This window comes from Aphidius gifuensis, linkage group LG6, assembly GCF_014905175.1.
Source record: "Aphidius gifuensis isolate YNYX2018 linkage group LG6, ASM1490517v1, whole genome shotgun sequence".
NCBI lineage: Eukaryota > Metazoa > Arthropoda > Insecta > Hymenoptera > Braconidae > Aphidius > Aphidius gifuensis.
The window spans coordinates 11541318-11564262 of NC_057793.1; the positions used below are offsets into that span (position 1 = coordinate 11541318).

At 26.0% G+C, this 22945-nt stretch overlaps 2 protein-coding genes and 1 long non-coding RNA gene across 3 annotated transcripts; 1 reads left to right on the forward strand and 2 right to left on the reverse strand.

Annotated features, from left to right (window-relative positions):
* Window positions 1-292: 292 nt before the first annotated feature.
* Window positions 293-2974, reverse strand: LOC122859843. The gene is made up of 3 exons (XM_044163525.1): window positions 2060-2974; window positions 1733-1966; window positions 293-1582 (listed from the first exon to the last, which is right to left on the reverse strand). Exons 1-3 carry the CDS (start codon window positions 2972-2974, stop codon window positions 293-295), a joined length of 2439 nt encoding a protein of 812 aa, XP_044019460.1.
* An 870-nt stretch (window positions 2975-3844) lies between these two features.
* LOC122859844 lies at window positions 3845-18265 on the reverse strand. Its single transcript, XM_044163526.1, has 4 exons — window positions 17789-18265; window positions 4274-4363; window positions 3958-4186; window positions 3845-3888 (listed from the first exon to the last, which is right to left on the reverse strand). Exons 1-4 carry the CDS (start codon window positions 17819-17821, stop codon window positions 3845-3847), a joined length of 396 nt encoding a protein of 131 aa, XP_044019461.1. The 5' UTR covers window positions 17822-18265.
* Window positions 18266-18511: 246 nt separating this feature from the next.
* LOC122859485 lies at window positions 18512-19776 on the forward strand. Its single transcript, XR_006374351.1, has 2 exons — window positions 18512-18971; window positions 19042-19776. It is a non-coding gene; the product is annotated as an uncharacterized LOC122859485 (long non-coding RNA).
* Window positions 19777-22945: the final 3169 nt, after the last annotated feature.

A 22945-nucleotide genomic window follows, 5' to 3' on the forward strand; every position in this document is an offset into this window, starting at 1 on the left:
GTCATAATTTTTCATAATATGTGCTTCTTTTGATTGAATTTTTATATGTGATGTTGAATCAGGAAAAAGTGGAACTGGTAGGCCGAATGTCTTATGAACAGTTTTTCCGTTAGGAAGTAGTATTGCTGAAACCCCTGTAAATGACATTGTACAAACTTTTTTACCTTTACTTTTCAATAAATGGTATAGAGTAATGTAAACAAAAGTCTTTCCAGATCCACCTGGACCATCAATGTAATAACAGGTTTCTGAATTATTTTTTTCGTCTCCCATCATGACAACTTCTATGATTCTATCTTCTATGACTCTCCCCTATTTCATGATGACTTGGATCTATTTCTTCAATATTATCCTCAATATTTTCTACTATTTCAAATTCAGACAATGATGGCATAGTTGGAAAATCATCGAGAATATGTTTATCATTGCATAATAAAGCGTTTATTTCATGATATGCTTTTTTTATGCTCTCTGATGTTGAACTTTTATAAAAATCTTGTGATAATGCATCTTTGAATTTTTCCCATAATTTTCCTGGGTCATTTGGTTGACAGTGAATCAAAATACTCACAAATAATCGTCTTAACTGTCGAGGCATCATCCATATTTCTCCTTCTGTCATGGCACGTTCCCATTCTGTATCGTCTTCAATGAGCCCTAGTGATAAACATGCTGCATGATAAGTATCATAGATTTTTCCATTGATCGTCCGTAGATTTTCATAACTTGTCGCTCCTTTAACTGTCAATAATAGTAATCGAAGATTGAATAATTCCATTTGATGAGGACTTACAGCGTACATTCTTCCTATAACATTGTGTTGCTGTTTTCGAATTTCCCATGATTTAGTACCAGATAAATTTTTAAAAACATAATGTGATGGAATATCCGCATATAGATATTCTTTGGCATTTTCATCACGTTGATTTAAAGCAAAATATTCTAAGAGCATAGTATTTTTTTGTAATGCGGCTCTTAATGTATCCGCATCATCATTATTTATAATAACATTTTGTTGATTAGGCAAATGAATTGGTAACCGAATAATTGAATGACTTTTTTTTTGTAGAGATCTTCCTAATATTCGGTCACATGCTTCAACTGCACTAACATATCTGGTTTCTATAGAATTATGTATCTCATCATGATTGATATATTTTTCATGGGTGTTATTAGTTATTTCGAAACACGCAGCATCATGGCCTTTATATATATATTTGTACAAATATTTAACTGATTGTATGCTTGATACTATTTCAGTGTTAATGTGGCAATTAAATATTTTTAGAAGTGTAGCATTATAGGGAACGACATACCGATTATCAACAGCTTCTCCGTTTATTCGTTTATATACTCCAGTATTTCTACGTTTATATGTGGGATATCCATTTTCATCTATCAGTGTTTCATTTTGAAATTTTTTTGGAAAATGTTTTGTACATATACCATCTTTATTTTTACACCAATCACCACATGGTCCGTGGATCATATTCTTCATGACTATTTTATGAAGTATTTGATCATCAGATGGATTTGGGATTTCAGCAGCAATGAATTTATCGACAGAGACAGTTGTTGTAATCTTATTATTTTGTTTTAACGTTATCAATAAATGAACATGAGGAAGACCACGTTTTTGATATTCAATAACGTACACGTATACAAGAACATCTCCGAATAATTTTTGATTGACAATAATATCAATTAATTTATTCTTTTTTAAATGAAAAACTCGTGAAACAATATCAGGTCTATCTGATGCTGTTTGACCATGCAATATATTTTCCTTGATTTCACGCCAATTAGGATTACATGTCATAGTAATGAATAAATCTGGTTTGCCAAATTTTCTTACTATTGCCATTGCATCCTGATAGTGTTGTAACATATTACGTGGCGATCCAGTAAACGATGAAGGGAGAACAACTATTTTTCCAACTTGACAGTTTTCTGTTTCAGCTCTTTGCTGTAAGTGGTCAATTAATCCTTGATAGGTATCAGCACGAATTGATTTTTGATTATTTTTGCAAAAAGTTATTCTATCTTTTTCTATTTTAACATAATTGTCGACTAACCACTGTTGAAATAATCGTCCACCCATTAAGAAAATATTATCAGTATCTCTTATTGCTATTCTGTGTTTAATGTAAGCAGCTCTTGATATTCTTTTTTGTTTGTTCACTTTTGTTAATGTTGAGCTCCAACTATTGGTACCATACGGATAATAAAGTGGATAAACTAAAGCTTCAACATTTGGATCCATTGAACTCAAGTATTGTAGAGTTTTGGTTCGTTTATTATGAATTGTTACATAAGACTCTGGGATATCACCATCAGCGGTTGTTGTAAAGACGGCTGCAACTTCATTCACTCTTTGTGGATTATATCGTCTAATATCTAAACCAGGTTTTAATGAAAATAATAACTGCATCTCTGGTTCTGTGTCAACATCTTTATCAATCATTGCCTGTCTTAATTCTTCATGCATCATTTGATAAGATTGTGCAAACACATTATGTTGCCGAAGAACTGTTTCGATCGCATCTATTATTTCTCTATTTAAATTTGAAAACATACTACATCGTATATTAATAGATTCATTTTGATCAATTATAAAAAATTGACCGAAAGATGGTGACTCTTCAGCAGACGGATACAATGACGTATTTATTTGATAGTAAATTTGTCCTTGTATCTTAAAACAATATGGACCTGGTTTATTATTATAATTAACTAAATTTGCATTAAAAGAAGCAAAAGCAAATGTATTATTATAATATCGAATGTTATCATGATAATGTTTTGATAGTATATGGGACCCATCAAACAAACTTTTCAATAATAATGGTGGTTCTGGCATTGGATCAATCATAATTTCACCATGACTACAACAACTACTAAATGAAGTTTTCTTATTTGATATGTCTTCAGCTTTAAAATGTTTTGCTCCGCAATGATGACAAATAAGTTCCATTGCTCCGATATAATTCTCCAAAATAATACTACAACTGCTATTACTGCCACTATTATTGTTGCTATTATTATTATTATTATCATCATCATCATCAACATTATTATTATTATTATTATAATTATTATTATTATTATTATTATTATTATTATTATTATTATTTTTCAATCTAATTTTCTCCCTATACATTTTTTGATATGCTGTTTGTTTTTGACGTTTGATTAACATATGTTGTTGTTCTTCTTCCAACGATCGAACTATTTTACGTCTACCCATTGTAGTAATATATTTTTGCTTTTTCCAATTTATTTTACAACTCGTTCTAAATTTGAATGAATATTCAAGTTTATTTTCATCAAAATCACAATATTTTAAAAAAATCACAATCGAAATGGAAAAAAAATGTCACCTGAAAAAAAAATATATATTTAATAATCATTTTGATAGTGGTTCATTCAAAATAGATTTTTACTTATATGCCAATAATTACTAAAATCTTGTAATGTTAATTAAATGAATATAAGTCAACAGCATCAGATGAAAAATAATTTATTAATCATTAAAATTTAGCTAACAAATTATTACTATTACAAAAACATTTCATTTTAATATATTTCAATTGAAATAGAAGATGAACATGGTTGACAGACGAACAACAATTTTAAAACATATTGATAAACGGTTACTGGTATTAGATAACCAGCATTGCATTCTTGTAAATGTTCTTTTTGAATGTTTTTGATTCTGTTCCCTACCTCTTCAAGATCAACACTATTTGGTAAGCATATGTGACAAAATGAACATCGAATGGCATTTGAAAATTCATCACGTATTATTGCAAAATAACCTTTGGAACATACCATACAAACTAAATCATTTGTCATACTCTCTTTTATTTTTTTTCAATTTCTTCAATTCTGAAACACACAATTAAACACACAATTATCAACTGAAATTAATTGAAAATTTATGAATGTAACAATCACCATGTTTAGAACATCCAGTAAAATCTTGTTCATATTCAATAGTTTCTGAACCTGATTCATGATTATAATGTTCGGTACATTGAAAATTTGTGAATTCATTTTTTATTAATCTCATTAGCCCATTTTTCGTCATCTTTCGACCACTTTCATCTTTATGAGTAACAGTAGATGTTAGTAGGTTAAAATCGAAGATTTCATGTCGTTTTGCATGTATCTTATTTGAACAAATCTACAATTAATTATATTAAAAACAATAAATGAATGGCTATTAGTATAAATTATGTATATAACAACGAAAAAAATGAAATGAACTAACTTGTATTATATCATCTGATGTGGATCTCATCATTTTAATAATCGTTCTGGTAATTGAACTTTGATATTCAAAAAACCTGTAGAATCTATTCTGAAATTACAAAAAAAATGTAAAATAATTATTTACCTAATGAAAATAATTTTCAAATTATTGTATTATTAAACTTGATTCAAACAAAACATTTATCGAACAAAAATTAATTTATTTATTGATGTAATAATACAAAACATATATATTTGTATTTTCATTATTCAATTGTTTGTATCATCATTATTTTTGACACGTTTATTTGTTGTAACGGAAGTTACAGCAGCTTTGAGTTGCAACATTGGCATTAATTCACCTTCACATATTTCGATATCAGACATTCCTTCTACCTTAAAAGTGCTAGCGCCAACTGCAACTGTATGAAAATAATATTGAAATATAAATATAAATAAACTGGAATTTAATAATAACTTCCTTAATAAAAAAATTCAATTTACCTTCTGACTTGTTCATGAATCCTTTAACTTTTACTTTTGTCCTCGAACTGTCAATTCTTCAGTATGTACATAGTTTACAATATGAACACATAATTTATAACGACCATCAGTTATTATTCCCATTCCATAGGAAGAATTATCAGTATCCATCTTCATGAAAGCTGTTTTTATAAATCCGGTAACAGCTACAAACCATAAAAAAATTTATAAAATATACATCAAATTAAAGAAATTTAAAAAGAATTCTAAAGTATCTGATAAAATAAATATCCAACCAATATAGAGATGGTCATCAAGCATAACATCACATAATTCAATACATGTATAATCATTTGTATGAGAATCACTGAAAAAATTATGCACTGTGATTACACTTGATGGCTGTGCATTAAATTCAAGGATATGAATACGTTCATTTTGTTTACGAAATTTGGGATTCGAGGTTTTCATTGTCCCACCGTTAATTTCGATAATCTGAAATAATTATTATTAGTTCAACACAACAGATTCTATATATTTACTGAATAATACCATTCCCAATTTTATTATAGTTGAATACTTGATAGCTGTATCATTCCACAAAATAATTCTAATTTTTTGACTCTTGTTTGATAAAACAAATTTAAAAAATGAATACGTTTTTCTCGTTTTAGGGTTAGTGACGGTTTTTAAATCACCATCAATTGACGCTACAAATCCTGTCAATTCACTTAAATAAAAAAGATCAGAAGATTTAAAAATTTAAATCATAATTTAAAAACATATATATAAAATATATCCACTTACATCATCTTCTCTTCTGGCTGAAGATTGTTTAACTCTTCATTTGATGTAAAATAACTTTCATCTAATTCAGCCATGATATACACACACTTTATGATTATCAATATTCAATCGCTGGTAATTGAAAAAAAACTTATTCAATAAAACTAATACCGATAATCAATAACGATACCCGAACGTGATTTAAAAATTAATACGAAAAAATTAAATAAAAAATAATTTACCTCAAAATTTTCAAAAATTGAGTCACTCAATTAAAAATATTTTGAGGATAATTAAAAATCTTAATTAGCTTGATAATCTCGATCAGCTTATGTCTTCTGTACTGTAACTAAAAAAGAAACAGAAAAAAAAATAATAAAAACATCAATTCAAAAAATTAAATCCGAAAAATTAATTTTACAAATATGACGCACTAAATATACAATGACAAAAAAAATCTAAATCACTGTATGAAATAAAAAAATAAAATAAACTAATACATGAATAAAAAATAATTCAAATAAACCAAAAAAATAAATAAAACTAAATTCTAATCTAAAAACCTAAATATAACATACTAAATTGACAGCTAAAAAATTGACCAAAAAAGAAAAAAAAATTCATTTGAATCCGTGAAAAAAAAAAAAAACAAAAAAAAAAATAAATATAAAATCCTAAAAACTAAACTCAAATATGGCAAACTAAAAATCCAAAATTAAAGAAATGAAACTGAAAAAAAAACGAAAAAAAATAAATAAATAAAACTCAATTTAATAAATTAAAACCGAAAATTAAAAAAATAAAATAAACTAATAAATTAAACTAATAAATAAATAAAAAATATTTCACATAAACGAAAAAAAATAATAAAACTAAATAAATAAAACGCCTAATCACCTCAAGATCTAAGAACTTTATGACAGAAAAAAAAGCAAAATAACAAACTAAAAAAAAAAATTGAAAAATACTTTTAACTAACTTCACAATAAACAAACCTATCATGGAAGCAAAAAAACAAAAAATCAAAATAAAAAAAAACAAAATCCAAAAACAAAACCCAAATTTGACAAAAAAAAAAACAAAAACAAAAAAAATGAAACGAAAAAAGAAACGAAAAAAAAAAAAAAAAATACTCAATTTAATAAATTAAAACCGGAAAGCTAATTTTCAAATACTAAATCTAAAACTAAATTCAAAACTAAATTCAAGACTAAAAACCTAAATATCACATACGAAATTGTTATCTAGTTATGACAGCTAAAAAAAATACCAAAAAAAAAAATTAAATCCGAAAAACTAAATAGAAAAAGTAGAATATAGAAACCGAAATCACTGAATAAATAAAAAAAAAAAAAATAAACTAATAAATTAAACTAATAAATAAATAAAAAATATTTCTCTTAAACGAAAAAAAATAATAAAACTAAATAAATAAAACGCCTAATAACCTCGAGATCTAAGAACTTTATGACAGAAAAAAAAAGCAAACTAATCTAAAAAAATTGAAAAACTAATACTTTTAACTAACTCACAATAAACAAACCTATCATGAAAGCAAAAACAAAAAAATCTAAATTAAAAAAAACTAAATCTCAAAACTAAACCCAAATTTGACACACAAATAAACTAAAACTAAAAAAATGAAACGAAAAAAGAAACGAAAAAAAAAAAAAAAAAAACTCAATTTAATAAATTAAAACCGGAAAGCTAATTTTCAAATACTAAATCTAAAACTAAATTCAAAACTAAATTCAAGACTAAAAACCTAAATATCACATACGAAATTGTTATCTAGTTATGACAGCTAAAAAAAATACCAAAAAAAAAAATTAAATCCGAAAAACTAAATTGAAAAAGTAGAATATTGAAACCGAAATCACTGAATAAATTAAAAAAATAAAATAAACTAATAAATTAAACTAATAAATAAATAAAAAATATTTCTCTTAAACGAAAAAAAATAATAAAACTAAATAAATAAAACGCCTAATCACCTCGAGATCTAAGAACTTTATGACAGAAAAAAAAAGCAAAATAACAAACTAAAAAAAAAAATTGAAAAACACTTTTAACTAACTTCACAATAAACAAACCTATCATGAAAGCAAAAAAAAAAAAAAACAAAAAAAAAAAATCTAAATTAAAAAAAACTAAATCCCAAAACTAAACCCAAATATGACACACAAATAAACTAAAACTAAAAAAATGAAACGAAAAAAGAAACGAAAAAAAAAAAAATAAAATACTCAATTTAATAAATTAAAACCGGAAAGCTAATTTTCAAATACTAAATCTAAAACTAAATTCAAAACTAAATTCAAGACTAAAAACCTAAATATCACATACGAAATTGTTATCTAGTTATGACAGCTAAAAAAAATACCAAAAAAAAAAATTAAATCCGAAAAACTAAATTTAAAAAGTAGAATATTGAAACCGAAATCACTGAATAAATTAAAAAAATAAAATAAACTAATAAATTAAACTAATAAATAAATAAAAAATATTTCTCTTAAACGAAAAAAAATAATAAAACTAAATAAATAAAACGCCTAATCACCTCAAGATCTAAGAACTTTATGACAGAAAAAAAAGCAAAATAACAAACTAAAAAAAAAAATTGAAAAATACTTTTAACTAACTTCACAATAAACAAACCTATCATGGAAGCAAAAAAAAAAAAAAAACAAAAAAAAAAAATCTAAATTAAAAAAAACTAAATCTCAAAACTAAACCCAAATTTGACACACAAATAAACTAAAACTAAAAAAATGAAACGAAAAAAGAAACGAAAAAAAAAAAAAAAAATACTCAATTTAATAAATTAAAACCGGAAAGCTAATTTTCAAATACTAAATCTAAAACTAAATTCAAAAATAAATTCAAGACTAAAAACCTAAATATCACATACGAAATTGTTATCTAGTTATGACAGCTAAAAAAAATACCAAAAAAAAAAATTAAATCCGAAAAACTAAATTGAAAAAGTAGAATATTGAAACCGAAATCACTGAATAAATTAAAAAAAAAAAATAAACTAATAAATTAAACTAATAAATAAATAAAAAATATTTCTCTTAAACGAAAAAAAATAATAAAACTAAATAAATAAAACGCCTAATCACCTCGAGATCTAAGAACTTTATGACAGAAAAAAAAAGCAAAATAACAAACTAAAAAAAAAAATTGAAAAACACTTTTAACTAACTTCACAATAAACAAACCTATCATGAATGCTAAAAAAAAAAAAAAAAACAGAAAAAAAAAAAATTTAAATTAAAAGAAAATAAATCCCAAAAACTAAACTTAAATATGACACACTAATAAACTAAAACTGAAATAATGAAACTAAAAAAAAAATGAAAAAAATAAAATAAAATACTCAATTTAATAAATTAAAAGCTGAAAGCTAATTTTCAAATACTAAATCGAAACTAAATTCTAATTTAAAAACCTAACACACTGATTTGACAGCTAAAAAAATAACCAAAAAAAAAAAAAAAACCCGAATATACACACCTAAATCTAATCGGCCCAATGAATACTAAAAAAAAAAATAACTAACACACAATCTAAAACACAAAATAAAAAAAAATAAATTAAAAAAAACTAAAAACTGAAAAAATAAAATTAAAAAAGAAACGAATAAAAAAAATAAAACTCAATTTAATAAAATAAATATAAAACTAATTCTCAAAACTAAATTTAAAACCAATTTCAAAACTAAATTCTAATTTAAAATTCTAACATACTCAATTGACAGCTAAAAAAATAACCAAAAAAAAACCGAATATACACGCCTAAATCTAACCGACTCAATGAATTCTAAAAAAAAAAAAATAACTAACACACAATATAAAACACAAAATAAAAAAAAATAAATTAAAAAAAACTAAAAACTGAAAAAATAAAACTAAAAAAGAAACGAATAAAAAAAATAAAACTCAATTTAATAAAATAAATATAAAGCTAATTCTCAAAACTAAATCTAAAACCAATTTCAAAACTAAATTCTAATTTAAAATCCTAACATACTCAATTGACAGCTAAAAAAAATAACCAAAAAAAAAAAAAAACCCGAATATACACACCTAAATCTAATCGACTCAATGAATACTAAAAAAAAATAACTAACACACAATCTAAAACACCAAATAAAAAAAAATAAATCAAAAAAAACTAAAAACTGAAAAAATAAAACTAAAAAAGAAACGAATAAAAAAAATAAAACTTAATTTAAAAAAATAAATATGAAAAGCTAATTCTCAAACTAAATCTAAAACCAATTCCAAAACTCAATTCTAATTTAAAATCCTAACATACTAAATTGACAGCTAAAAAATAACCAAGAAAAAAAAAAAAAACCGACACACCTAAATCTAATCGGCTAAATGAATACTAAAAAAAAAACAACTAACACAAAATCTAATCCAAATTACTTATTTCAACCACGTAAAATTTCTAAATTGACAGCTAAAAAAATAAACAAAAAAAAAAAAAAAATACCCGAATATACACACCTAAATCGAACCGGCTAAATGGATACTAAAAAGAAACAACTAACACAAATCACTAAATTGACAGCTAAAAAAAATAACCGAATATACACATATAAATCTAATTCTAAAAATCCTAACATACTAAACGCTAAAAAAATAAACGAAAAAAAAAAAAAAATTAACGGAATATACACACCGAATCTAAACTAAATTGAACGACTTATCACCTCAAGATTCTGAAACTGTATGACAGGAAAAATAAAAATAAAAAAAAATTAAAAAAAAAAACAAAAATCACTTTATTACAACTAACTTCATAATAAACAAAAATAAAAACCTTTCAGTGTGAAGTTAGTTGAAATAAAGTGATTTTTTTATAAAGGATTTATTACCATCCAATTGATTATTACCAGTTGATTGAAATAATTGTGGTGTTTGAATTTGTCCAGTATGTCTAGTATTATTATCATTTGTTATACTAATATCAAGACAACCCAATAAATCAAGTAAATCATTATACTACTTGATGTATTTATAAAATATTATTATTGTAAATATTGTTGATGTATTTAAATTCTTATTCTAATAATTAATATATATATATTTTTTTTTAATTATCAACAATATTTATTTATTTATTTATTTATATTTATAATTGTTTTTATTTTTTTTTTTTTTGACGTTTGACGTGAGAGAGTCAACGTATTCTGGAGGTTATGTATGATCAGAAATAATAACAAATTTCTGCAGTGCAGCCAATATAGTAAAATTTTATATGGTTTGAACCAACTGAACGAACAAAATGTAGTCGATTTGAGAAAAACGAAAAGACCGTAAATATCAATTATGCTTTGAATATATATTAACGCAAAGGAAAAATCGGATTTTTTTTTTTAAAAAAAGCTTGACATCGATTTATAGGATCATTACCAAACCTCAGCATCCTCATTCAACTCTATCATATTTTAATTAAATTTCTAATAGATTCGCGACGGAAGGGGACAAAATATTTGATGTATAATAAGGCACGGAAGTAGTAGTTAATCTCATCTCACACATATTCTCATCAACACACATACATTTCTTTCTCATACTTGACTCGAGGCACTACCGTGCCTCTTGATTTGACTGTACCCAAAATTATTGGCTTTTGTCGGAGGAATAATATTTTTTTTGTCGATAGTCGATCAAATTGATTTCATTACAATACTGATAGCAGAAAAATAAGTCTGTCATCAGTTAATTGTTTCGTATTTGAATATCAAACTTTTCTAAATTCAATATTCTTTTAATCAAACAATTATCAATTGGATTGATTTAGACAAATATTATATCCAATATATTTAATCTGTACAAATAATTTTGCCATCTTCTTACAAGATGCATCATTATGCAGATATGACTTCAAATTGTGCATTAAAGATATAACATAATGATTTTAATTTTTTCTTTTCAACAACGGAACCAAACAATTATTACTAGAATATAATTATTATTAAAAAATAAAAATAATTATCCTGATTTAAAATTTTTTTGGACCGAATTACGTAGCGAAAAGTATTTTATTGCCATACAAAAATTTTTCAATTCAACACGATAATGGATAACAAGAAAATCATACTTATTAGAATGTGAATTCTCCAATCTTGAGAGAAAATGGCATTTTTTTCAGATACATATGTATAAGATCTGTTCAATTTTATATTTTCCTACTAGAAAAGTTGTATTTTTTTTATAATCTCGCAAGTTTTCGAACAATAATTTATAAATTTCATTTAAAAGATTGACTGTCTTGTTCGAAGATAATCACTACTTGTTCAGTTTTTTTTCCGTGAAATTCGGCCCATCTTGAATCAAAATTGGAAAATTTTCCTAAAATCGGCGATTTCTCTCAGTGTATATTATATGTATATATGCATATTAAAAATGATTTTTAATTAAAATAAAAAAGTTACCAAAATTATCATAAGATAGAAAATAAATGACTTATTTTTTCAGCTAATATGAGAAATTGTTGAGGTGTAAGTCTGTAAAATAAAGTTTTTATATTTCGATTTATGAACCATACAGTGCCGTAACAAGGGTGGGCGAGCGGGGCAGCTGCCCGGGGTGACGACTCCGAAGGGGCACCGTCAAAGCTTGATGCATAATTTTTTTTTCAATTTTAAATTTAAATTAAATTTTTTTTTTATCAAACTGGTCATGTAATGTCTTTCATTGATATATACGATCACCATTTGGTGAAACATTTATTTATTGTATATATTTATAAACTTAAATAACACACAGCTGAAATGTCAACAAAACCTTTTATCGCCCGAATGCGTGGCAATAATCGCCGTCTCCTTTATTCCGACTATCCCATTGAAAAACATAACGCTCTCGAGTTTTTTATCGTTCGTTTTGTTTTGTTTTTTTTTTTTTTCAACACGTTAGAACTTGTCGAAAGGCAGCAAGTTTTATTGATTGAATAGGCTGGAGGTGGCCACAGTTTTATTTTTCTGTGATCATCAAGCTCACTAATAAGTCAGTTAGCAAATAGTGGAGGCCAGTGTTCCAGATTTTTGTTATATTGTAGAAATCTTACGTTTTTTTTAGTGTAATATGCGGAAAAAACCATCAGGTGCTTATTACAAAGCTTTTGAAAAAAAGAAGGAGGAAGAAGATAAAAGAAATGTTGATGCAAAACCAATAGAAAAGGTTTTTGTTATCAAATCTGCACTTACTTCAGTTTCTACGACTTCAACACCGTGTGAAGAAACAAGTGATGTGTTGTAGTCGAGTCTCCTAAAATGAAATTTGACCACTTTTGTTCAAAGTTTTGAAAAAAATCAAGGGGGTGTATTTGAGGGTGGGAAATCGATTGGTCGTAGGGAAAAATCGCGGAAAAATTTTTTTCGGGGGGAAAAAAAATAAAAAGAGTTAGTTTTTTGAATACTGAGCAGGCTATGGGTCGGAGGGGAAAATAGTTCAAATAAAAAATGTAGGGAATTAAATTATCTAAATTTTAAGTGTCCATAGTTTTTCGCGTAGATTGAAGGGTTAAAGGGAAAATCGCGGTTGAAACATTTTAAAAATCGTGAAAAACAAACCGAGGGGGAATCTTAAATGAGGGTCGCCGTCTCCGCTTTGTCCTATGCTTCGTAGCTTGAGTTCCGGGAATTTGAGACCGATATTTTATTTTAAAATAAAATAAAATTTATCATCGACAATTTATTTATGTGAATTGTTATTAAATTTTTTTTTTTTATAAAAAATTATTAACAAATTGTAAATTATTATTATAATGATGGTTATTATTATAATAATAATATAAATAATAATTTAAATAATAGTATAATTAATAATAATATTATTATTTTTATTATTAATAATTATTGTTGATACTGAAAATAATAATTATAATAATAACAATAACAATAATCTTTTATATAAATTAATAATTTTTAAACAATTACTCGCAATTTCTCCGGTCCAGAATTTTTTTTTATTTTTTCGAGATTTGCGGCGGTTCCAGGGGGGAAAGGGGTAGTTAAATCGCGAAAATGCCCTAAGACGAAATTAAAGTACACATCTTAAGGAAAATTTACACGTATTTATTATTTTTTTTTTTTCAATTATTTAACAAGTTATAAATTTATTTATCCGGAGAAAATTTTATTTTTTTTATTTTTTCGAGATTCGCGGCGGTTCCAGGGAGGAAGGGGAGGTCAAATCGCGAAAATGCCCAAAGACGAAATTGAAGTACACATCTTAAGGAAAATTTACACGTATTCATTTTTTTATTTTTTCAATTATTTAACAAGTTAAGTTAATTTTCTCCGGACAAATAAATTGATAACTTGTTGAATAATTAAAAAAAAATAAATAAATACGTGTAAATTTTTCTTAAGATGTGTACTTTAATTTCGTCTTAGGGCACGATTAACCACCCCACCCCGGAACCGCCGCGAATCAAAAAAAAAAAAAAATTCGGTTAAATATTTATAACTTGTTAAATAATGAAAAAAAATAAATACGTGTAAACTTTCTTAAGTGTACTTCAACTTAAGCATCTGCATCTTCACTATTTCCCTGGAACCGCCATGAATCTCGAAAAAATAAAAAAAAATTCTGGACCAGAGAAATTGCGAGTAATTGTTTAAAAATTATTAATTTATATAAAAGATTATTATTATTGTTATTATTATAATTATTATTTTCAGTATCAACAATAATTAATAATAATAATAATAATAATAATATTATCAATTATATTATTATTTAAATTATTATTTATATTATTATTATAATTATAACCATCATTATAATAATAATTTACAATTTGTTAATAATTTTTTATAAAAAAAAAAATTCATCAACAATTCAAATAAATAAATTGTCGATGATAAATTTTATTTTATTTTAAAATAAAATATCGGCCTCAAATTCCCGGAACTCAAGCTACGAAGCTTTATTCGTTGGTACGATTTTTAATATTTCAACCGCATTTTCCAACAATCTACGCGAAAACTATGGACAATTTAGATTACATTTTATTTGAACTTCCCTTCATAGCTTCAGTATTCAAAAACTAACTTTTTTTTTCCCCAAAAATGACCTACTGTCAGTGAAGCGGTTATCTGATACTAGATGGTCTGCACGATCAAATGCTGTGAAAGCTTTTCATACAAATTTTCTTGAAATTTATAAAAAATTAGAAGAATATTCAACTGATAAAAATATGGAGACAAGGATTATTGCTGATGGCTTTTTAGCTAAAATGAATTTGGAATTTATTTGTACACTTGCAATTTGAGATAAAATTCTACAAAACATTGACAGAGTTAATCGAGCTTTACAGTTTAAAGATATGACATTAGATAAATCAGTCACACTACTTGACAGTCTCTGTTCTATTTTACAAGGAGTACGTGATGAAGGTTTTGACTTGGAAATTGAAGAAGCAACTGTACTCGCAGAGACTTTAAATATTGAATCAGAGTTTGTTAACAAACTGTCACGTAAAAGAAAGAGAATGGATTTAGATGAATCAGCAGATGATTGTGTCAACCTTAGTTCTCGAGAAAAGTTTCATTCGCAAAACAATCAAGCTCTTGTTACTTTATTGGTGCAAATGAAATGACGATTTGAAAACACCAGAAAAATTGCCAATGATTTCAATTTTCTTTATGGTGAAACGTTGATGACAACAAGTATCAATAATTTAAAAAAATCTGATGATCAAGACTTGAATGAGAATGATATTCAATCTGAAATTGAAAGTTTCAGATACCAAGCTCCGAAGCTGACGCCTAAATTTTCTTCTTGCTTACCTTTGAATGTATTGCAGTTACTATATGATTATAATCTAATTGAATCATATCCTAATATTCAAATTGCTTTACGAATATTTTTAACAATGCCAGTAACAGTTGCTTCTAATGAACGTAGTTTCAGTAAACTAAAAATGATAAAAACTTACTTAAGATCAACGATGGGGCAACTGCGTTTGACAAATCTTGCTAAACTGTCAATCGAAAAAGAAATTGCTAAAACAATAAACTTTTATCAGATTATTGATGAGTTTGCAAGCGTCAACGTTAAAAGACAAAATTTATTCTAACTTTCAAATACTTCTATCACCACTTTTATATTTTTCACTGATAATAATATTCATTATTTATTTTTTATTATATATGTATTTATACATGTATAGTTCATGTTTTGATGTAATAAAAAAAGTATACGTTTGCGTTAAAAAAAATTCAACAATGGTGTTAATTATTTCAACATTTTTTTATTTTCATTTATATTTATTTCTAAAAATACTTTTTTTTTTCCTTAGAAAGGGGCGCCAAAAAATTTTTTGCCCGTGGCATCTAAACTCCTTGTTACGGCACTGGAATCATATATAGTTGATAATTAGTTAATAGTTATTGAATATGGTATTACTAATTATATTTTGTTTTAAAGTTGATACTTAAACTCCAAATTCAAAAAAATTTTTAATTAATTATTGTTTAATGTCTAATAATTTTGCATATGACAGTCGAATAAAACTTGATTGAAATTGTAATAAAACAAAACAACGTAAAATCCTTTACAACATTTCTAAATTTGTTCTCAATTCAACTTGAAGAATCAAATCAGCTTAATGCATAACATGGCTTAGATCTAACATTTTTTTGATTTTATAATTATTGAAAATTGCATTTCCAGTTAATGATGAATTTAATGTTTCATATAAATCTTGTATTCGATTACATAATTTGAGGGTTAAATCTGAATTATTGGAGTAATCAAAGATCTTATCATTCGTAGTAGCATTCTCGAACACTAAATTTTGTCCATTTTCTTCAATAATAATCTCTTCTTCATCAACACTTCTTTCTACAATTTTCAAACATTATTCCATCGCCAAATAAATACTCGATACAAAAAAAATTTACGAACAAAAATTACAATACTATCTGAAAAAATTTACCTAGTGCTGACAAATTTTGACTTGTATTTGATTGACTAACAAGTTAATTTATATCATTATCAAATATAATCTAAAAAAAAAATAATAATAATAATCAAGTTCATATTTTACAAATGTTTTTTGATAAATTATGATATTATTTTTCTATGATGTTGATTTACATGATCACTTTGTTTAAATTCTTTTTCCCGATGTTCTAAGAACTTGGCTTGTAAGCCAATTTTAGGAATTAAATTTTTTATTATTTCTTCATTTGAACATAAAAAAGCTCTATTAATGTCTTGATCTACAAAAGGAATTAATAAATTGAGAAAACAATCCAAAAAAAAATTTGTGCGTTAGCAGTATGCACGAGGGAAGTAAAACTTCTTTCGCAGTATCCCGAGTTATTTTATCATGTGAATGGACTCACAAGTAAATAAAAGAGGAAGAAGAAAAATATGAACAGATAGTTTTCCCATGGTTTAGTGGAAAAAACAAAAATTAAGTACAATTTTGTTTTATATTTTTTTTAATTTACTTCTTTTCTAAATGAATCTTTTGGATCTTTAATTTTTTTGATTGATTCTGCCATTTTTTTCTCACTCATCTATTAACCTTCAAATTTGTAATAGTTTAAATAATATTGATAATGATGTTAATAATATAAATAATGATATCAATATAATATTGATAATAATAATTCCAATGAATAATAATAACATTGATATTAATAATAATATCCGAAGTAATAATATCATCAATATTATAACGTTATTATTATTATTTTTCTATAATATTAAATACCATTGACATTATTATTGATAATATTATTCAAATTATTGTTATTATTATAATAATGCTATTAAAGTTTATATTATTATTATTATTATTATTATTATTTATACTATGAATAATAACAATAATTTTAATAATATTATAAATAATAATATTCATGATAATAATATCAATAATAATGACATTAACTATATTCGGATTCTCTGACTACCGACAATACACTCATATATATCACGCATACGTTTTTATGAGGATCGCAAGTTCCTCTTTCACTCACTCTTATAAAGTGTATGGGCAAACACTGGAGCGCTGGAGAGCGGACGCGCTTCTTACACTTGGGACTCACTTTACGATCGAAACTCACCTTACATTCGAACATAACGCTTAATTTTTTTGTCACTACCCAACGAAAAGAAGTTTTACTTCAATAGAAACTTTCATCCACAACATCATACATATAAATGAAGTTATGTTTTTAACACATGCTTTATCAACAAAAAAACATATATTAATTTTTACTTACCGATAAAAACACTGAAATTTTTCGAGCTCCCATTTGACTGAAATAATTTTCACAAAATTATCCATGAACAAATAGTATTTATTATTGAAATTTAGACAAATGTTACATGCTTGTATATAAGTGTATATAGCTGAGGCCATGAATGCACGATTCAGTTGAGAACACGAAACATTCAGTTAAGGGCGCTTATTTCAATAATCGTAGGGGGAGCTAAATGCATGTATAGTTGTCGCGGCTATAAGTCTGGTTGTGGTAGCTGAACTTTACTACTTGAATTAAGTTCAGCTCTCACGTATATAGTGACTGAACCATACTCCTATGGCTAGACTTTCTACAGTGGCATTCGCTAGAGATTTTTTAAGTGTATCTATATTCGTACACGCTACAGTATTTTAGTGTTCTTTAACATCCATTCATCATATTTATTTCTGAGTATCACTGATAAATTGAATTTTTTTAATCAAAGTCAAATAGAAAACGCGTAAACGTTTACTTCTTAAACTTTCTATAAGTTTTTATTGAGAATAATACAAACTTGATATTTTTCATCCTTTAACATCTAAAAAAAAAAAAAAATCAACCGTTTTTTTTTTTTGCTTTTATTTTTTTTTTTTCGTGTACTGTTAAGTACTCCATTATGATATTTTTCAATGACTCAATATACTACAAATGCATCAACCGATATCATCATATCTTATCTAATCGGACAGATTAAAATATTTTGCTCATTTTATCTTGTTTTTTATCAATCACCTGTCATGAAGATAAGGAATTCCAAGAAAACAACTGGCATTATTCATGGAAGAATAATCTCAACGAATTTATTAACGAATAATTTCCTGAAACGTTAGACAACTTTTCTTGTTATTCTTGTTTTAACTTTAAATGGTTTTGTTAAAAAAAGCGAAATTTTACAATGCGTTCTTGGAAATATTGTTCTACATTTGTTTATTATGTCTGATAAATGGTAAATTAATTGAGTCACAAAAACCAACATCTGTGGCATGCCACGGTTTTGGGAAATTATTGAACAAGACTGACACAACATGTGAATCATACATTTTGTGTATTCCGAATAGAAATGATGATTATACCATATGGAATCTTAAGTGCGTACATGGACTTATTTTTCGTGAGTCTATACAAAAGTGCGTTTCAAAGGCAACGTATACATGTATGTCAGGTGAGTTATATCACAATAATAAGTCAAACGATTCATGCCTAAACAGCATCTATATAGAGTATATTTACAGCTTCATCTACCGATGCAACCACACAAATGTCATCAACGACAAAATCATCATCGAGTTCAACAAAGCATTCAACGATGATTGATTTTTTGACAACAACTAAAAAGACTCCAATTGAGGCATCAAGTGAAAATAGTTTAGCTAAGATTTTAAAAATATCTACCACACCAAAACCAGTTAAATGAATGAAAAAAACCCAGTCACCTCTTCTTTGAACATGGTTCAAAGTCAAGAAAGAAATATATATTTTTGACGTTTGTAATTAAGTATGAAGTATTGAAAATTAAAATTTTATACTTGACCCCACTTCATGTAAAATATATATCTATATCTAATATTGAAATTTTATTTTGGAAGAACCAGGTGGGGTCAAGTATAAAATTTTAATTTTTAATAGTTCAGAATTTATTACATGCGTCATAAATATATATTTTTTTCTCGACTTTTTAGTGTCTTATCTGCATTAATGTACTATTGTACAAATGTCTTTATTGTACAAAAAAAACTTTGTTTTTTTTTTTTTTTTTTTGTTGCGATATAACATTTTTTTGTGAAGTCTTTTGATCATATCGAATTTAATAAATCCAGCCTCAAAATTATTGTTTTGTAGCTTTGACACACTCACACATTTGTTTCGAGTTTGACACATGCTTCTCAAAAAGTTGTTATTAACGGAATAAAAGAATCTGGACTTATACTTCAAAATATCAAGGAGAAAAGGAAGGAGGAAGAGATACAGTTTTTTAACGCAAAAACGCAAAGTTGCAAAATTTGATTATTTATTAAATATTATATGTACTATTAAATGATTTGGTTTTTTTATTATGGCAAAGCTTGATATAATGGAATTTTAAATCGTGAAAATCATTTATACCTATTGTCATCATCATATTTTGAATGAAATTTTATAGTATTAGCCAGGGATAAGGTAACCTCTATTCAGTAGTGTTTTTGCTTTCTTTTTTTTTTTTTTTTTTTCGGTATATTATGTTTTTTTCTCACACTTGACACGAGGCACTACCGTGTCTCTTGGTTAAGAATTTATGTTTTGATGTTATTCAACTTTTTTTGTTTAATTAATCGCAATATGTGGAAAAACTATTCTGGGAAAGATCTCAAGTTTTCAATTTTTAAAAGAATAAAATTATAAAAAATTATTCGAAACAGTCAAATAGTTATCCCGTATGCACAGCTGCTAATACGCATGCGTGTTTTAACGAGTATGTGTAAGTAGTCGATAAGAGGCGAAGAAGAGACAGAGAGGGCGAACGTGGAAAAGAAAAAAATGAAGAATCGGGCAATTTCAACAAAATATTTATTTTTCAGTAAAATCTGGTACCTGGCTGCCATGTGCTATTATATCTATTTTACTATACATCGGAAAGATTCGAGACTAGGCTCATTGAATAGGGAAATATCAATATTAATAGCGAAAGTAATTGAAAATAATATTGATTTATATTTAATATTGAAGGAATTATTCACTAATTAAAAATTCATGACGTCATACTAATGCAATCTATTTATACTATTATTCGGGAAGTCATTTCGCGCTAGGAAAAATGAGTTGAGAGTCGGGTCTCTTGATAATAATCACAGATTTTCAAAACATACAATTGCAGTGTTAAGAAACGAGCTGAATAAAACCAAAGAATCTCGGGATCAAATTTTTTAGAGAAAATAATGACGAATTAATAAACGTCGGTGTTAACTGGTTGAAACTTGGCAAAAGTAAATAAGCCCTGTGGTCTAGAGGTTAAGGCGTTTGCCCGGTATGTAAAAGACCCGGATTTGAATCCTGGCGAGGGAACTTTTTATTTTTTATAAGTTTCTGTTTTTTCAGCTACAACGTAAATAAGATGTAATAACTTATAATAACCATCGAAAAATTGAATAAAATAAAATACAATAATTGTTGTTAATAAATAAAGTAAATAAGGCTCGCTGTATGGTTCCCTATACAAAATACTCATTTCATATGTAGAATATTTGCTCCCACACTTATGATATTTGTGACGTCAGTATTTCGCTATAGTATAGTCACAATGTAATAAAGGCGTATGTAATACCCTATACTTGACTCACGATATCTCCCTTCAGGTTTGGATACGTATTTCATAATCCTATCAGGTGGACCGTGCCCCTCTACGATTTCTAAGACTAAGTTGGGTTCACGTTCTGTTCTCGTTACTCCTTCCGAGATAACCAACATGGCTACCCTCGGTGATTTAGAGGAGGATGGTGAGAAATCCTCGTTGCAAACCTTGGCTGATAGTTCTCGCCGTGCAGGTTTGATAATTGGTTACAGTATATATATAAAAATCTCTTCATTTCAGCTAACTTTACACTGAATGGTATTTATTTTGTTATTATCTTATATGTCCGTTGTGAAGTCAGCTGAAATAGAAAGATTTTTTTATGTAGTTTTTTTTTTGAAGTGAAACTTCTTTACGGAGGGTAGCAAAAAAATTCGAGGCCCTGCTAGCGTTACGCGCTCGTGTATACTCTGGCGTTTATTCTGGCGTTTACTCTGGCGTTTATTATCGCGTTTACTCTCCCGTATACTTTCTACTATACTCTCTGCTATACCGGCAAGCATTATACATGCACTATATATAGCGTATAAACTTGGAGCGGCAGTGAGCGTCAGCTTCTATGTGTGTATGCGTGTGCGACTTTTTGTTTGTTTATTTATTTAAATATTATTGAACAGTTCAACTGAGTTTAATACTTAAATAATTGATTTTAAAAAAAAATTTATTTGAACGTATCAAGCAATAGTTATCTCGCGGGTTTAAAGAATCATTATTATAATAACAATAAAATTATTATAAATATATATAAATGATAATTATAACAACAATAATTTTGATAATATTACCAATTATTCACAATAGTATTAATATCAATAATAATATCTATAATAATAATATTTTGAATATCAATACTAATAATTATCAATATTTATATATGAATGTTATTGTCAATATTATTATTCATATTATTAATATCACTGATATTATTATAAATCGATAATATTATTGTTATTATTACTAATATTATATTGATATTATTATTATCGATGATATTTTTGAAATTATTATTTTATTTATACTATGGTTATATATGAATAATATTATTATAAATAATAATAACTCCAATAATATTATGATTAACAATAATATCAATATAATATTAGTAATAATATCGATAGTATCAATTATATCGTCGCATTAAAGAATGAAGGGCGTAAGTGCCAAAAACGTCAATTTTAAAGGAAAAAGGGCGTAAATGCAAATTTATAAATTTTCGGGTTTTTCATCTAATTTTAATACTTAAAAAAAAGCGAGAATGGGTGTAACAACCTTTGATAAAGGATAAAGAGCGTACGTCCAAGGAATTACGCCTTTTTTCCCGTTATCAAAATAATTTTTGATAAAAGATGAAGGGCATACTTTCAATTTTATTTGAAATTCATTTAATGGCAGGATTTTTCAAATTATTGATTGTTTACTGATAATTATACATAATTTATTATCAATAAGAAAAACATAAAAATAATTACAAATCTTCATCTTTTATTGAAAATGATTTTGAGAATGGAAGAAAGGCGTAAGTCCCTGAACATACGCACTTTTTTTTTTTCTTTAAGCCTTAAAATTGGATGCAAAGCCCGAAAATTTATAAATTCGCACTCACGCCCTTTTTCTTTTAGAAAAAAAAAATTCCTAAAAATAGCACTTACGCTCTTTTTCCATTAATGTGACGATATAAATAATAAAATTTATAATAATAATATTCGAAATATAAATACTAATAATTATTATTAACTAATAATATTTATATTTGAATATTATTGTCAGTATTAATATTATTATTATTATTATTATTATTATTATTATTATTA

What these genes read in the sequence shown, in the direction of transcription:
- LOC122859843 (XM_044163525.1), bottom strand. Translation starts at nt 2,974, where the DNA reads ATGGAACTTATTTGTCATCATTGCGGAGCAAAACATTTTAAAGCTGAA. An exon ending in AGTGGTTAGTCGACAATTAT is followed by an intron (nt 1,967 to 2,059) that starts GTTAAAATAGAA and finishes GACCACTTACAG; the next exon opens with CAAAGAGCTGAAACAGAAAA. An exon ending in GACCTGATATTGTTTCACGA is followed by an intron (nt 1,583 to 1,732) that starts GTTTTTCATTTA and finishes CAAAATAATAAG; the next exon opens with ATTACAACAACTGTCTCTGT.
- LOC122859844 (XM_044163526.1), bottom strand. Translation starts at nt 17,821, where the DNA reads ATGGGAGCTCGAAAAATTTCAGTGTTTTTATCG. An exon ending in CATCAGATGATATAATACAA is followed by an intron (nt 4,187 to 4,273) that starts GTTAGTTCATTT and finishes AATTAATTGTAG; the next exon opens with ATTTGTTCAAATAAGATACA. An exon ending in TACTGGATGTTCTAAACATG is followed by an intron (nt 3,889 to 3,957) that starts GTGATTGTTACA and finishes TGTGTGTTTCAG; the next exon opens with AATTGAAGAAATTGAAAAAA.